Raw genomic sequence first — 17332 nt, forward strand, 5'->3', positions numbered from 1 at the left:
TTTTTTTAATATTTGACCAAAAAATGTAAAATCAAAAATGTGAAGTGACCTTATATCATGAATTCAAACTATTTTTGTCGACAAATATCACTAAATGATATTAAACGAAAAATCCTGGTGTCAAACAGACCAAAATGGTTACAATTCACAAAACTCAATTTTCAGTATTTATAATCTTATAATCCTCCAATCACTGTTTGGATGGGCGGGATTAAGGGCTCGCACGTAGCCATCAGTTTGTTTTGTCGTTCCGGTCACACTAACGTAGCGAACTAGCTCCAGTCAAACTGCTAGCAACTTGAGAATAGCCCAGAGTTAGCTGTGGTTCAGCACGTCAGCCGTTTTTATGCCATTAAGGTGTTTAGAATGTTGCGCGCACCTTTCCCTTAAAGCGCACCGCTTTGGACTTCACACCTGGGGTAACTGCTGAAATGTTTTCCGGTGTTTTCTCGACTTTATCGCTTGTTCAGTCGGCGACGTGGGTCCGTTAGCCGGCGGTGGTCCGGCGCTCAGTTTGGAAGAGTTCCTCTACAGATGCTAACTCGTTCGGTGTCGTGACGATGTTTTAGTCAAAGTCCAAATCTTTCAGGGGTCACGTTATTTAAAACACTGACTTCACATCATTTAGATTCGGACATTCGTGTTTATCTACTGCATTAATTATAGTCTGGGTTATCGGCGCACTGAAGCAGCACCGCTCCACTGTTGCGCATAGGAGGTTTTTCGTGGATCACAACAAAAGGATTGTTGATAACAAGCTGGCGGCTAGCTTGGAGAAGCTAATGTTAGCTGATCTGGCTAAATGAGAATCCCCCCTTGAACAGCCTCTGATCTTCTTAGTTGCGTTAATTGTAGTTTATCCTTTTTCGTCTCCAGCCGAGACAAGTTCGGCCTTTTGTTGTTAACACGCTCTGAAAGCTAACGCTCGTCAACTTGTTGTGATTTGAGCCCCCCCCCCCCCCCCCCCCCCCCCCTTCACTAGGTAGCTAGCAGCCGGCCTTCCCAATCCGGATTGTGTTATGTTAGCTGTCACAAAACACCCCCCCCTGTTCACATCCATTTTGACGCGTTGCGGCGCGTTTCATACGTTCTTTAGTAACTTGATGGTGGTCATTTTTAAGGCGCAGACTGCGGCAGTGTGTGAAGCGCATCCCGGGTGTTGCGTTTATGAGCTAGCACGTTCGCTAGCTTGGATTTCGGGGGGTTCGTGCCGAGCTAACCTCTGCCTTCTTCTGCTGTTCCGCTCACAGTTCCTAACTTCACCCAAAAGTTGACCATTCGCAGCGCTGCTTCCGAACACGCCTGCCGTTTCGAATTTTCATCGAATAATACAGATTATATTACTGATCTGATGAGGCTGGATGCTATTTCTGTGAACTATGTTTGTAATGATGTGTTTTGTGTGCAACTTTCTCCCAAGGCTCTGCACTGGCTTCCACCGTGTGACTCTCTGGTCACTCCAGGGGCCCCATCAAAGCGAGGGCCCAAGCCGCCGCTTGTGTGTGTGTGTGTGTGTGTGAGCTTGTGTTGAGACCTCTGGAGGCTCTCCGTTTGTGTCGACCAAGATGTCCTCCATCTTGCCATTCACTCCTCCTGTGGTGAAGAGGCTGTTGGGCTGGAAGAAGCTGACCAATGGCCCGGGTGGAGCGGGTGGCGGAGAGCAAAACGGGCAAGAGGAGAAGTGGTGCGAGAAGGCTGTGAAGAGCTTGGTGAAGAAACTGAAGAAGACGGGCCAGCTAGATGAGCTGGAGAAGGCTATCACGACGCAGAACTGCAACACAAAGTGTGTCACCATCCCCAGGTAGACTTATCAATGCTAGATTCTGCTCTACACAATTATACAAGCGTGCATATTTGTCATGATAGTCCCCTTAGTTGGGCTGTTATTGCTGGATTTCCTTTTTAAATTCCGTTTATTCCCGTAAATATCACTGGAAACCTAAAATAGTTGGATATCTGAATGTTTTTAGGGATGCAGCGTCGTGGAACATAAATAAATGTGAGTACGGGAATGCGACAGAAGACTGTCTGAAAAACACTGTTGGCTCATTTCTGTAGGTGTTTAAAGGGTCAGAGAAGACGTTCTCTTTATCAGCCAGCTAGCCTTGACGGCACAGACGCACGTTCAGTGGGAACATCCCGTTAACGGATCCGCTCCTCACTGACGTGCCCCCCGAGAACCACGTCGGATGTTTGTACGACCACAGATAACAGGCTGGGAATTATCGCCTGAGAATTGTCCCGGGCTGCACTGCTGGGTTCGTAAAGATGCAGCGACTGGCTCCGAGTGAATGAAATGACGTATCGGAGGATTGAACTAGAAGTCTGTGTAATAAGCCCCAAGTAATGCCAGATTTAGGACCTGGCCGGCGGTGGTGGTGTGAGAACTTTGGCACGCACTCATTCAAGAGTTGGATTTATTGTAGCGCCCAGATTGCAGCTTTTTACTGCCAGCTGCTATGACTGGTGCACAAAGTGGATTTCCTGCCCATTCACGGAGCACGTGTGTTTTTTCATGATGGTTAAAATCCCCTGCTGGTTCAGCCCGTCCTGTTGCGTATCTGTGGCATTGACATGCAGAATGTTGTTGTCCTGGTATCCAGAAGCAACTTGTTTGTCCTCATTTCAAGTATTATTTCGTTTCCCCGTGACTGTTTTGAGTGCCTACTCTGTTGACCCCCCCCCCCTACTTTTGCCTTGTTTTCAGTGTTGGAAGCCACACAGTTGAAGAACGCTCTTTGTTTCGCTCATTGTTTGTTGACAGATTCCACGCTGCGCTGTTCTTATTTGAAGAACCCATCTTTCATCTCCATAGCTGAGAATGAATTTGAAGTCTCTCCTCTGATAAAAGAGGCCTTTTTAATGTTCACATTACCCATACTGATATTCCAGAACGAGCCACGCTCCATGTTTATGATTTGTTTTTGTTTTGTACAGCAATTGCTCTGAAATATGGGGACTGAGTCCACCCAATACGATAGAACAGTGGGATACATCAGGCCTATACAGCTACCCTGACCAAACCAGGTGACTATCCTCAACTTTCCATATGTGTCACCCGCCCTCCGCTGCGTACCTTTCAACCGTCTCACAACCGTTTCCCGTTCGCTGTCCAATCAGATCGCTGGACGGCCGCTTGCAGGTCTCCCACAGAAAGGGGCTTCCCCACGTCATCTACTGCCGCTTGTGGCGATGGCCGGACCTTCACAGCCACCACGAGCTGCGTGCAATCGAGGCCTGTGAGTATGCCTTCCATCTAAAGAAGGATGAGGTCTGCATCAACCCCTACCACTACCAAAGGGTGGAGACGCCAGGTGAGAATTTGAACATCAGCGTTTGAGCTGCTGTGTCTCATGGACACGCGTAAAGCGTGTCGAGTGTAGGCCACAAAACGTGTTTCTTCGTTGTCAAATTTGGTTTGCGTTTTGCGTTGATTTCCAGGAATTGGACACGAACGTTCTCTAATGCTGAGAAGATGAATGATGTTTCCATGTCTGCACAGTAAATGTGAAATGAGTCCATCTTATTTGAGAATGTATGAGAGAGATATGAGAATGATGTCGAGCTGTACAGTTAACATTGAGCAAGCAAAAAACAATCGAAATTTGTAAAATGTTTCGAGTTTTGGGAGTGAACCGTATTTAAAACTGGCGTTGAGCCCTTAAGCCGTTGTCATTTCATTTTTGGTTTACTTTGAAATGACACTCTAACTCGTGTGAGCTTCATGAGTGTGTAACTATTGTAGCAAAGACATGGCTACAATATATGTTTGCATTAAACCTGTCGAAGGCCAACTGGCAATCATTTGGGGAAGCCTTGAAACGATTCTCCTCTCGTCTTCTGACACTTCTATGCGTCTTTGTAGTGCTGCCTCCCGTTCTTGTGCCGAGACACTCGGATATCTTACCGGAGCTGGCGCCTCTGGATGACTACACTCATTCCATACCCGAGAACACAAACTTTCCGGCAGGCATCGAACCTCCAAACAACTATATACCAGGTGAGTTTGTGCGTGACCAAATCTGAACAGTTACGTAATCCAGGATTACAAAGACGAATGTTATTCCAGGTTTCTATTTGTGATGCTTTACATTCATGCTAGTTTGTGTTGAGCTGCTGTGTTTTAATTTTGCAGCATAGAATTAGTGAAAGCCATTTGAAATTCTCTGTTGCCTGGAAATGTTTGATATAAGTAAAAAATAATATTATAAATGTCCTTTTATTTCTGTAAGTGAAACAACCTTAAACTATGGAGTTATGCTAACGCGTCTAATTTCCTTCTCATTATCTGGACAGAAACGCCCCCACCGGGCTATATAAGTGAGGATGGGGAGGCCAGCGATCAACAGATGAATCAAAGTATGGACACAGGTACCCGAGACGAGCAGCTCTTTCTGCTCTCCTGGTGCTTTCACCTCGACTCCACTGTGGTTCAGTGTCATTCTAATCCGGCCCCGTGTAAACCCACTCATCGGGGGCTTTGTGCTTTCTGCATCAGGTTCTCCAGCCGAGCTCTCTCCCAGCACGTTGTCGCCTGTCAATCACAGCATGGGTAAGACCACAACAACAACAACAACAACAACAACAACAACATGCTAGCTGCTGGGACGAACGTGATTGCTGTGCTTCCCGACTGCAGACCTGCAGCCGGTGACTTACTCGGAGCCGGCCTTCTGGTGCTCGATAGCCTACTACGAGTTGAACCAGCGCGTCGGTGAGACGTTCCACGCCTCTCAGCCCTCCCTAACAGTGGACGGATTCACGGATCCTTCCAACTCTGAGCGCTTCTGTCTGGGTCTGCTGTCCAACGTCAACAGGAACGCCACGGTGGAGATGACCCGGAGGCACATAGGTCAGCTTTAGTTCACCTTCACGGGCTGTTTAAAGGAGGGACACGTTTTATCTCAGTCCTGGTTCGTGTCCTTGGGTTGGTGGTTTGATCACATGACCCGCCACATGCCCCCCCCCCGCCCCCCCCCCCCCCCACTGGTTTGACCGGCACCTTGCTGCATTTGAGAATGTTTGCATGCGTGAATTGTGAATGAGATGCACATTTTAAAGTCTGACTGTCTTCCTTTACTCACAGGAAGAGGAGTTAGGCTCTACTACATTGGAGGGGAGGTATTTGCTGAGTGCCTGAGTGATAGCGCCATCTTTGTCCAAAGTCCAAACTGCAACCAACGATATGGCTGGCATCCAGCAACGGTGTGTAAGATTCCTCCAGGTAAGACGCCGCCGATGGAACTAATTATCCCAACCCACCATGTTGTGCACTTAATAAAGAAAGTAAATAAATACATTTGGTTGATTGTGATGTGTGTATTGTATTATTCTGTCTGGGTCTGCTGTCCAACGTCAACAGGAACGCTGAGATTTTAGATTCTAATTGATTATTAAAATTCTGTCTGTGTAAATAACTGTTCGCTTCCAGCCTCGATTATTAGATTCTGCTTTAATAACTGTCTAATGATTCTGTCTGAGTAATTCTCGAATCCCGCCTCATTGATTCTCTCTAAGACTCCAGGAAGACATTTATTAACTGCTGACCTGTTTAGCCTTCCTGTTCCCTCTAGGCTGTAATCTCAAAATATTCAACAACCAAGAATTTGCCGCCCTGCTGGCTCAGTCGGTCAACCAGGGCTTTGAGGCGGTCTACCAGCTCACCAGGATGTGCACCATCCGCATGAGTTTTGTCAAAGGTTGGGGAGCCGAGTACAGGTGAGCGCTACCGGGGATACTAGAATGGAATTGGAATTGGAACAGTTCAGTCCTACGGATAAGTGAGGCCTTATTTTAAAGTGTTCACCGTTTGTGTTAATCTGACTATCTTAGTTCAAGGCTAGTTCCTCACTTCAGCATACGTGAGATGCATCATGATCTTGGATTGAAGTTGTGGTCCGTTAGTAGTCGCTGCATTACGGTTTATGGAGATGTAGCAGCTGTCACACACGACTCAAAGCGAAATCCGTCCTAGAAATGTTTGTTCATTTGCATGGACATTTTCTTCACAATAAATTAAGCGTCATCCTGCAAGGAAACCGCAACATCCTAATTCAGGTGCCGTTTGTCCGCGTAGAACCAACATAAAGATACGTGTCGCTGTCTTCCAGGCGACAGACGGTCACAAGCACGCCCTGCTGGATCGAGCTGCATTTAAACGGTCCCCTGCAGTGGCTGGACAAGGTTCTGACCCAGATGGGATCCCCGTCTGCGCGCTGCTCCAGTATGTCCTAAACGGCCACGGAACACATCCACCCCACCCCACCAGAAAACACGCAGCCCATTACACGGTCATTCGATTTAAACTTGTGAGTCCTTTTCATAAAAACAAAAAAAATTAAACCCAACAGAATAAATGTTCTGCAACATTCGTCATAGTATTTGTGGAAGCCTTCCACAGCCCCCATTTTTAAAGCTGTACACAAATTAAGAAATACACGGATACATAAAGACGTTTCAGGAAAGAATTTGGCACTTTGTTACCATGTATGTCATTGCACCTTGTTAAATTGCTTTTCCCCAAATCCTTGATATTAGATCTATTTGTGGTACAAATAAAAATGTATATTGCTTTTTAGTCCAGGAAGTCGGGAAAATACCAAAAATATCTGTGAATAGTTCCTCAGTATTGAAGATTGCTCGTATGAGTAACACAAGCTTGAATGCTAAAATGATTTCACTTCTAGCCCACCCCAGCCATTGTTCTTAACCTGAGTTTACTTTTCTCTGGGGGGGGCGGGGCTTGGTGAAGAAACGCTGGCCTTCTTGGCCGTTCAGCCAAGCCTCAGTGTTTATGAAATTTGACTGAATTGACTTGCCAGAATGGCCCTTTTTTGTGGTGTGTCGTTATATGACATGCGTCTAAATGGAAATATAGGAATGTTGGATTGAAGATGTCAAATTATTCAAATATCCCGAACAAACTACAAGCTGCATTTGGCTGTAGTTCATTTGTTTGTCATTATATGACACTCTATGTGTCTCTGTTAATTTGATGTCCATCCCCACTGAATAGCCTGCTATGGAAGCTATGGAGATATTGACCAGGCTTTACAAGGTGCACTGGGCAGGGACCAGAGAATATCAGCATTTATCAAAAGCTTTTTTTCTCTCTCTCTCTCTCTCTATTTTTGGCATGACACTGGGAGTCTTGGGGCTCTCTGAGGTGAAACACAAATGTCTCACCAGGAGAAATTGAAGGTATCAATGACTTCATTCTGTTTTTAGCCTATATCCCCATTGTTTTGCTACTTTTTTGTATTCTCATGTATTTTTATATATAAATATACTTAGATTTTTTCTGTCGTTCACTTTTTATTACAATTTTCAAGACCTCAGCTGTTTCTGAAGTGATATGAAGGGCATGGATCACTCCTTCATTTAACCGAAAAAAAAGATCAGTTTGACTTCATCTCTAGTTCCTTGTCTTGGTATATATATATATAAAAAAACCATCACTGCCCAAGATGTAGCCTGTTTCTATTCAATGTTTTTCCAAAGAAATGTGGTGCATTTAAAGTGCACAAAATTACAGATTTGTCTGAAACCCCCAAATCCACCATCCTGACATGGTTTTAATGATTCCAGAGATGTAAAACTTTGCAATGGTCGGTCAGCTATCCGTCTCCTCACTCGACGCATGGCCTCTCGTAGCCTTTTGGTGCTTTACTTAATCAAGCAGGTCGAGTTCAATCAAATAGGATCGGCCTTTTAAAATGTTACACAGAGACAGAGCAGTTTTCCTCCATGTGAAAATAAGATGAATGTGCCTGCACACTGGGATGTTCTGTGTTGATGTGTGTACCTGTTCAGTCTATGAAATACAGTATGTACTACAAAGACTTACTAGCTTAATCTCTGCCATGTTTCTCATTATGAGGCTGTTGCAAGTTTAACATGTTCCCCCCTTTTTGATGTAAATGTGTTTACCTAATGGCACTAGTGATTGTACTTTGAGTGCACCTAGTAAAGTTTGGATTCGGGGAACTTAACCATGTTGTTAGGGTCCAGTGTTACATTTTGTTTTTATCTTTGGCCTACAATATATGAATGTGAAAAAAATGCATTACAAAATCTGATGTGGACCAGACGTACATATACATAACAGTAGTGCAGTCTGTCTGTATTTAACAGTAATCTCTTTTGCAAGCAGTCAGTCCAGTAGATGTCGCAGTTGTTTTACCAGTAGAGGGGCGGTTTTGATAGAGCAGTTTTTCTTTCTGACCATAAGCTTCTCAGGCGTGGCATATTATGCAGACTTCATAAAACACTAATAAAGATTTTTATTCTCATGGTTCTGTCTAATGTTTGCTTTTCTTGAATGTAGATATTTGGGAATTTTTAATCAGTGAAAACGTAGTTTCAGTCTTTGCGGTCCACCGAATGGTTTAACTATTATTTCACGGGTAACATTCATCGCTTTGGTTTGTCATTTGTCGCACCATAATTTTCAACGTTAATCAACAATACCTTAGGCAAGAAGCAACTCTGCATTTGCTCACGTACATAACGTTTTTAAATTGCTCATAAGCTATATGTACAGAAAATAATTCCATTCCATTCACAGACATAATATAACTCTGACAGCCAGTTTGAGATTTTACATGCAGTACATGTGGGATACAATTACATTTACTCACCATAACCTAGGCTGTAAAATATTAGAACTTTAGTTACTGCTAACGTTCCTAAAGATACCTTTAGGATACTCGAAAAGAAAAATAACCTGAATTATTATTTTTTGGAGAAAATTTTAATTCTGAATTTACAAATATAACAACGCTATTTTTCCCTCGTGGTAATCGATTACAGTTCCTCATACATGCGACGTATTTAGGTAATTTAAGCGATGCAAAAGTTCGTAAAACTGCGCTCTAATTTACGCAGCTTGCCAACAAGCTGTCAATAGTTTGGTCCCTTCTCAGCCACCGTAGCCCACGTCATAAGTAAACACTGACAGCCGAGTCGCAGCTAGCTAGCTAGCTACCTACACAGCATGGCTTTCACCTTCTATTCTCTTATTCAAGCAGCGATATTGTGCATCAACGCTGTCGCTGTATTGCACGAAGAAAGATTTCTGAGGAAAAGTAAGTGACTTTGGTTAAAATAGTTTCCACCGCTAGTGGAAATAGGCTCGCTAAGGCTAACCAAAGACTAGTATGACGACTAACTGGGGAAGTTGTGCTGTTTCTGTCAGGGCAAAGCGGCTGTCCGCCATTCTAACATGCATTTATATATATATCATTATGTCTCCCTCTTCTCTGCCGCTTTATCCATTAGTCGGTTGGGGAGTGGACCAAAGTGTCGGAGGTTTTGGTGACGAACCCGGCGTTAAAGTTCAGTTAATGAACCTCATCCGCTCCGTGAGGACAGTAATGAGAGGTATATCTTCACCCCACTACGGCGTAGGGCTGAGTGAGGTCTGGTCATAGTAGCCCTGTTCATGAGACCTGACTGTTTGTTTCCTAGTGCCGTTGATTGCTGTGAATTCAGTATGCATTGCGTTGCTGCTTCTGTTTGGATGAAGAGGAGCCAGTGACGTCAGACCACGTCTTCATCGTCTCAGGAAGCTTCTGCAGAGACATTTGATCTGTATTCTTCTTCTTTTGCACTCTACAATAAATAAGTTAATAAGCAATTTATACAACCCGAATGTCTCCCGCTGAGTAAAAATTTACTGTGGATTTTTTACATGATTTGTACTTTAAAATATATATGAATTGTGTCTTTAAAAAATGGTTTGGAATGTTGCAGTGATCCAAAATAAAGATATTTTAATCGTTCGTGGGTTAATAGCGCTTTCCTTTTTAATGCGCGAATGTTGTGTTGTTTGTTCCAGCTCGCGCTCCGTACTTTTCAACAACGTCACAGGTAGGGTCTGTGTCCATTTCATAGTTCTGGAAAGAATAAAAGGAGTTTCTAAATAAATAAAACAATTCTAGAAAGTATTGTCGTTTAAAATATAAAATGAATTAAATAAGTTCCAGTGCTACAAATACTAAAATCGCGGCGTTTCATTTCTTTATAGCAACAATGGGGAGCGTACAGAGTTACGTCGCTGCTTCGCTCACTGCGTGCTCCGTGTACGTTCTTTACGTTCACATTTACGCTTCTCATACGTCACTGAGGACAAATGTTCTCTCCAGCGAGAAGCTTCCCAGTTTTATTTATCTTTACATCAAATATTTGGCCAAATGCGTGACTCGGAGAAGAGGCCGATTGGATGCAGCGACGAATAAGCGTGAGGTTGTTTTCACGGCCCGCACCAGCAGGTGAGCTTCCAGCCCCCCCACACACACGCACGCACGCACGCACACACACACACACACATTGAATCCGAGCATCCCTCTCTCTCAGGCTGGAGACTCTCCTGTTGAGGAGGTTCTGCAGCCTCGCCGGTTACGGCTGGGATTATCCAGACACCGAGTTCCGGGACGTCCCGCTGTGTTTCCCGGAGTGTCTCTGCCGGAGGCTGCTGCTCATAGTTCTGACTGACGGGAACTTCAGGCTCAGTCCTGCAGGTGAGACACTCACCGGACATGGAACAGTCTCGCCCACCTGTTCAGTGTAAGGTACTCATGTCATTGTTAGTTTTACAGTTTGTAGAGATGATTCTGAGATCATGTTTTTTTAGGTCTGGTTTGCGTGCGTCAGACTTTGAAGACCCTTCAGCCGGTTGATGAACTGAAGAAGGGTCCATTCCTGCTGACGTGTGGAGTTCTGGACTACCATGAGGTTGACACAGGAGTGGAGGTGGACATCTGTCTGTCTGCCACTTCTCGTACAGGCTGTCTGGTGTGGGAGAGCGTTTTGACACTGCTGTCCTCAAACGACGCTGGAAGATGGCTGCCAGGGAGAGAAAGTGAGCGTGAGATTGGTTTAGCAGTTTCTTAGCCTTCCTTTGGGTTTGACGTGGACTCGGACGCTGAATGTTTCATCCTGACAGGCCAGCAAGATGAACCTGTGCCAGAGGACGTGAAGCAGGTCGTGCTCAGAGTTCCCAGGACGACCTTCCTGCGATGTGGATGGTCTTCCTCCCTCGCCTGCAGCCTCCTCTCTCTGCCAGTCCTGCTCTCCGGCTGCAGGTTGCCGATCTCACCGAGTCTCTGGATGCTGTCCGTCTGCTTGGCTGAAATAGAAAAACACAGAGGTGAATTTCTTCTTAAAGGTCCCATATTCTACCCTTTTACCATGAGTTAACGCAGTTCCCAAATACTTATATGAAATATCTGAGCCAGTCTTTGGTCTAAACATCAAACAGATGCTGCAGGACGGCGTCCCTCTTTCCTGTCTCAAACAGATGCTGCAGGACAGCGTCCCTCTTTCCTGTCTCAAACAGATGCTGCAGGACAGCGTCCCCCTTTCCTGTCTCAAACAGATGCTGCAGGACAGCGTCCCCCTTTCCTGTCTCAAACAGATGCTGCAGGACAGCGTCCCTCTTTTCTGTCTCAAACAGATGCTGCAGGACAGCGTCCCTCTTTCCTGTCTCAAACAGATGCTGCAGGACAGCGTCCCTCTTTTCTGTCTCAAACAGCTCCGTGAGAAACACTCTAAACCCAGAAGCAAAAGTACGTTCATGGTGAGCACGCTACCATGGTAACCGTGAGGCGACGTTTTTAGCACACACTAAAGCATTTTTTTTGTCAATTTTCGCTGTAACATTACCACCAATAATAAACTTTATCCACTCTGCTCTTCCGTCCTCTGAAGCTGGAGTAAAGATCGTTGGTCAGCGCTCCTCTTGCGCGAGCCACAGGAGCGTGGAGGCGCAGACACAGGGACGCACATCTTGTGCACGTTTTTATCAATGTGACATAACATAAACGAGGATTCCTGGCAGACGTGTTTTAATAGTTTATTACTGAACTACGAAGGTGACTGGATGGTTTATTTTGCTGTTTTTGGGTTGATAAAGATCCAAACTCACCATAATAGTGTAGAAACATGGGAAAAGTGAGTTTTTCATAATATGGGACCTTTAAGAGGACCGAAGGAATTGACGCATTAATGGAAAAGCTCTACTGCATTTAAACTGCAGTAGGTTCATTGAAGCTCTCGCCTATAAAGGGAAGATCGAGTCTTTTTCACAGTTCTGCTGTATCAAGTTAAAACGTATTGCGTGTATTTATTGTGTGGAGTGGCTCTGTTTTTCCATCAGGGGTTGATGTCATCAGAGCGCCTGTTTTTGTCACTGCCAACTTTAAGGAGCCGCCGTTGGTGCCAGGCAGAGTGACGGTTAAGTTCTGGGAGACCAGACACCAGCGTCGGTCTGCTGCCCGAGGCCTCAGCTTCAACATGCAGCCACAGGGAGCCAACATATCGCTGGTGGAGGGCTCCATTTCTAGGCCATGATCAGCACACATAGACCCTGTAAAATGTTTACGGCTTACATTCTCTCTTGTGTTCACACGGAGACCCAATAAGGTTGATGTGGGTTGCTGGATGATCCACATTCAAGCATCGTCAGAATCTTAAAATAAGGTGGATGATTATATTTTATCAAGAACATGCTCATTAAATTACAATCAAAATGACAGCATTTGATAGATCTATTGTGCATGCCCGCCCCCCTGTCACATGCCAGGTCTACCAGTCAACTGTATACAATCCTAATCCTAATCTAACAGAAGATGATGATATTTTTGTATTTTATCCCTTTGATATTCCCGTTTCCAGGTTCAGTACTTGAAGATATGTTGTCTTGTATTATTCATTAGAACGCCTTCAGTGTAAGGAACTGAGAGAAAAGGCCTCTTGTGCGGCTGCATGGCTGCTGCATTCATGTTACAGGGTCCCTACATATATGCATGTGTGTGGATTGTTAACGGGGCCCAATAGCAGATGGGTGTAAATGACATCTCGTGTTTAAAAGCATTGAGTTAAATTTCATATGGAAACTGTTTATTGTACGTCTTCTGATGTAAAACAATAAAGACTAGTTTTTAATCGCAGGAGGAAGCAGTGCTTTGCTTTCGCTTCCATTGATGGCTTGAAGGCCTGATTGGTTTATATTAAAGACTAAGAGCACAAATTGTAGCTTTAAAGTAGTCATTTGTGGATTTTTGATCCATGTATTGCAGTAATGTTTCTGGGGAATACATGCTGGTATACTTTCAGTTCTAAATCCTTTCTTTGGTGTTCACTGAGGTGCATGAGTATATCCAGTGGGACTGATCTCTGACGCCTCACTGCACACAGTGGTTGGAGGATGGGGGTGTGTGAAGAGCCCGTTTTGAGACATCCAGACAGAGGAAAGATCAGCTTCAGAAGATGCACGCTGGATCACAACCCCTCTGCCATGTAATTTACATTACAGCAGCGTAGTTCCGCTGTGGAAGGTAAAATCTCTCTTTCTAGTGGATTTATTTTAGAACAGTTTGTGTGTTACATGCATGATCCTGCAGCTTTTGTTCTTATATAAACTGTGATTCATATATAGCATAGTAACAGTGCAGATGGTGCCACTGTGCAGTAGTACCTGTTTAATAGAATTTCATTCTCGGAAAAGAGAATTGTGAAGAAGTGGTCTGCTAGCTGTTTCAATTCATAGAATGTAAATAAAGTAAATACTTTGACTCAAGGTTGTCATTTAAGAGTAGAATATAATCTTTTATTGTCACCAACATTTACAATGAAACTCTGTTTAGCAGCTCCACAAGACAGCAAGGCATGCAAAAAACATAATTAAATACAAATACAACAGTACAGAAACCGTTCTATAGTTCAAACATATGCATTGTAGTGCAACAGTAGAATGCAAACAGACGATATTACAATGGAGGAAGGGCGGATGGGATTATTGCACATCATTGGATATTAGTCAGTATTCGGTTGGGATGGTTGGGATGATGGATTTAACAGCCTGATAGAAGAAGCTGTTCTTCAGTCTTGTAGTTCTTGATTACTAAGTAAAGTTACTTAAAATAAGGCAACTTTAGACGTAAAGATCAGGACATTAGAGTTGGATGTGTTGAATGGATGCTCCAGAGAATAAATTCCAGTTCCCTCCACATCTAAAGTCCGTTCCTGTTTTTGGGAGTTGCTGCTGTGACTTAAACATGCCACCAAAGTGTTAATGGAATGAAAGTGCTGGAATCCAATCTATTTTTCATCCGCTGTTGCTCAGCCACCACGACGAGCCAAGCGGCGTGCGCTGATGCCCGTTTGAACCTGTGCATTGTCGTTATTATTCATTTATAGTCCTGATTCTGTCACGCATGCGAGCCAGTCAAGAGGCTCAGCCTGCTCCTGTTCTGTGTGGAGGGCTCTACATTTAGTGTAGAGAGGTGGCGTGGAACAGCTCCTGCTGTAGAGCTCTTTAGCCTGGCATTAAGGGAAATATCTGTCAGACGGGTTTCTTTGAACTGCATCGTATAAAGTCAAATGTAAGCGTTGCAGTTTGGGCTGATTGCACCTTTAATGAAACTTGACAATCTGCTTAATTCTGCTGCCGCTCCAACTGGTGCCTCCTCCTATTGGAGGAACTGGGAGGTGTGTGTGTGTGTGTGCTTTAGACAGATTAAACACACACATCCTCCTTGGTTTGAGCACTTTAGATGAGTTTGTCTGTCTCCTAGTTCAAAGAGCCGACCCCCAGGGAATTTAAGATATTTTAAAAGTGCTTCCTTTAATTATTTAGAGAGGCCCATCGTAAATGGCAGCTTGTTCTCGCTGAATGTAGTTCATAAAGCAACTCTTATCTGCCTTAGTGTTTGTGTGAGAGGACACTGAATCGTATCTGTAGTAGTGGTAGTATAAAGCAGAGCCGGTGATAAAGACGCAGATGTCAGTCACAAGGATGAAGAGCAAGACGGAAGTCTTCAGTTGATTAGTCTAAATAATAATACATTCCAATGTATCTCAGAGCTCAGGGAATGGTTTGATGAGGCTTTTGAATTCCAAAAGTCTCCAAAAGCTTTATCCGAAGCTGGGTTGCGGGTAGGCGGAGCCTATCCCATGCAGCAGTCTACGGGGACAAGCCGCCAGTTTGTCGCAGGGCCACACACAGAGAGACAATCGTTCACGTTTTTGGTGGTGGGAGGAACCCGGAGATAACCCAGAGAGAATCCGCACAGACACGGGGAGAACACGCAAACTCCTCACAGAAAAGGCCCCAGATTGGATTTGAACCTGTGACCTCCTTGCTGTGACTGAGGCAACGGCGCTGTCACTGCTAGCATTAACATGACAAATGAGGGAAAGACTTTAATGAATGGTTTTCATTCCTCCTGTAGAGTTCCAGGCTCTGATTTCCGGGGCTAAAAGCTCTGCTAATGTTGCTCTTGTTGATGAGCAGCGGTGTAAAGTTTAGGCATATCCTGAAAAGATGGCCGTCGGTTCCTACCGGTACTTTCATTATTAAACAGGAGAGACATTTCTATTGATAAAAAGATGTAACAATAATTAACTAGGCAGAAGTCTCGCACGGATTCCTCATCACTCCTGAATTTAACATGGTCTTCCTCACCATATCAGCAAAGTCTGTAAAAAAAATTCCATCATACCGTAACTCAAAATCATCCCATTCGCTTTTGGTTCAGACTCAACCTTGTCTTATAGTTTAGCTCATCGATCTAATGAGTGAAATTATGAAACAAAATTATTATTATTTTTATTTTTTTTACTTATTGTATATTTAAAACTCAAGAATGAACCTTCATTTTACTGTCTTTTGTAGAAAGGTCCATGAAGAAGCAAAGAAAAGGCGACACGGCTTGCATCCCGCTCTCCTCCCCAGCGGAGAGCAGCGGCGTGGAGGTCTGCCATGACTACCAGAGGGTTTCCTTTAAGATGTGTCCTGGAAATGGTCACGCTCCAGAGAAGGGGCCACACACCGGGTGGGACCGGGTCGCCAGCGGCAACATGCCCTCCGTTTCCGACGCCCTGTCTGACAGCCAGGACCAGAAGCACAGCCTGAAAGATGATGGCCATCCCAAGAACCTCCTGTGGGCGATGGACTCGAGCAGACAGGCCTATTTAGAGCCAGAGGACAACTCCACAGACCCACAGGAGGCCCTGACGGAGACGTCCACTCTGACCTTTGTGGATGCCCACAGCATGGAGGAACCAGCGGAGAACCACAGCCTCCACGGCGTGAAGGAGCTTGTGCTGATAGACGACGATGACGACGGAGACATGTCTCTGAGAGAGAAAACGGTGACGGATATGTCCGCCATGGACGGAAAGGCTGCAGACCTGGTGTGTGGGAGGTTGCTGTCCACCTCCAGCGGCTCGGCGCCAGCGTGGAAGGAGGAGTCTCCTGAAGGGCCCCCTCCTCGGGACGTAGAGTCGAGACGTGAAGACAAACGCTGCTGCTTCTGCTCCATTCTATGACCGAGCAGAAGCAGCAGCAGCGGTTTGTGTGTCTGAGATCTTCAGCACGAAGCGGAACGCGCTCTGGACTGATGATGAGTTCCTTGCACTTTTCTTTTCATCATTTTCTGTAACTGCTCATCCTGTGTAGGTTCACGGGGGGGGGGGGGGGGGCACAAGTTGTTTTGTCTTTAAGATTTTCTGCAATCGTCCTCCGACAGAAATAACTCACCCATTATTGAACATTCACAACAGCCGAGCCTCAAAAATAAGTTTGTTCTTCTCACATGTTTTTGGTGTAAATAACAAATATATGCAACTGTTTGAGTTTTCCCACTTTGATCGTACAGTTTATCCCTTTTTATATGCACGTTGCTGTGTTTGATCTGAATGGCGGGCTTCACGGTTACCATGGGGATCCGGTGAGATCAGGTGTTAAGAAAAAAATGAAGACGCTGTATCTTCATTTCCTTTTGTTTCGTGCTTGTTTCATGGACACACTGTGTTTAGCCATGCGTGAAATAAACACGTGCACTGATAGAAATATAGACCTGGGGAAATGATTTTGTTACAGCCGCAAAAAACATCAAAACAAGTAAAAAAATAGTGAGTTAAAGCCTAAAAAAAAAAAAATTTGACTGTACAAAGAGTGCAGATCGAGAAAAGGTGCAAAAGGCAAAGGTGTTACGGAGCAGAGAGCTGAGGCCGTTCTCCAGAGGCGATTTGTTACACACAGTAGTTGCTCTGGGCAGGAAAGAGTTCCTGTATCTGTCCTTGTGACAGATACTTCCTGTCCAGAAGGGAGCGGAGAGGGTGGTCGGGCTCTCCCAGAATAGATAAGAGCCTGTTCGGGGCCCTCCCCTCCATCACCGCTTCTATCGTGTCCGGTTTGCAGCGAATCGTGGAGCCAGCCTTCCTGATCAGATCGTTCAGTCCGTTGGTGCCGCCGGGTCCGATGCTCCTCCTCCTCCCCAGCAGATAACAACAGTCTGATAAGGAACATCTTGCTGCACACTCCAAA

The 17332-nt window shown here is 44.9% G+C and overlaps 2 protein-coding genes across 2 annotated transcripts; both read left to right on the top strand.

Moving 5' to 3' along the window:
• Positions 1-1565: 1565 nt before the first annotated feature.
• On the top strand, positions 1566-6247 carry LOC137893166 (mothers against decapentaplegic homolog 2). The gene is made up of 10 exons (XM_068738612.1): positions 1566-1801; positions 2938-3027; positions 3121-3314; positions 3866-4000; positions 4297-4371; positions 4499-4552; positions 4640-4852; positions 5087-5224; positions 5574-5718; positions 6111-6247. Exons 1-10 carry the CDS (start codon positions 1566-1568, stop codon positions 6232-6234), a joined length of 1404 nt encoding a protein of 467 aa, XP_068594713.1. The 3' UTR covers positions 6235-6247.
• Positions 6248-8953: 2706 nt separating this feature from the next.
• Positions 8954-9752, top strand: LOC137893239 (immediate early response 3-interacting protein 1). Its single transcript, XM_068738691.1, has 3 exons — positions 8954-9086; positions 9280-9381; positions 9469-9752. The coding sequence occupies exons 1-3, from the start codon at positions 8996-8998 to the stop codon at positions 9522-9524; spliced, it is 249 nt and encodes an 82-aa protein (XP_068594792.1). The 5' UTR covers positions 8954-8995; the 3' UTR covers positions 9525-9752.
• Positions 9753-17332: the final 7580 nt, after the last annotated feature.

This window comes from Brachionichthys hirsutus, chromosome 4 (assembly GCF_040956055.1).
Source record: "Brachionichthys hirsutus isolate HB-005 chromosome 4, CSIRO-AGI_Bhir_v1, whole genome shotgun sequence".
NCBI lineage: Eukaryota > Metazoa > Chordata > Actinopteri > Lophiiformes > Brachionichthyidae > Brachionichthys > Brachionichthys hirsutus.

What these genes read in the sequence shown, in the direction of transcription:
- LOC137893166 (XM_068738612.1), top strand. Translation starts at nt 1,566, where the DNA reads ATGTCCTCCATCTTGCCATTCACTCCTCCTGTGGTGAAGAGGCTGTTG. An exon ending in GCCTGTCAATCACAGCATGG is followed by an intron (nt 4,553 to 4,639) that starts GTAAGACCACAA and finishes TCCCGACTGCAG; the next exon opens with ACCTGCAGCCGGTGACTTAC. An exon ending in GGTTGGGGAGCCGAGTACAG is followed by an intron (nt 5,719 to 6,110) that starts GTGAGCGCTACC and finishes GCTGTCTTCCAG; the next exon opens with GCGACAGACGGTCACAAGCA.
- LOC137893239 (XM_068738691.1), top strand. Translation starts at nt 8,996, where the DNA reads ATGGCTTTCACCTTCTATTCTCTTATTCAAGCAGCGATATTGTGCATC. An exon ending in AGAAAGATTTCTGAGGAAAA is followed by an intron (nt 9,087 to 9,279) that starts GTAAGTGACTTT and finishes TTTATCCATTAG; the next exon opens with TCGGTTGGGGAGTGGACCAA. An exon ending in CGTGAGGACAGTAATGAGAG is followed by an intron (nt 9,382 to 9,468) that starts GTATATCTTCAC and finishes TTTGTTTCCTAG; the next exon opens with TGCCGTTGATTGCTGTGAAT.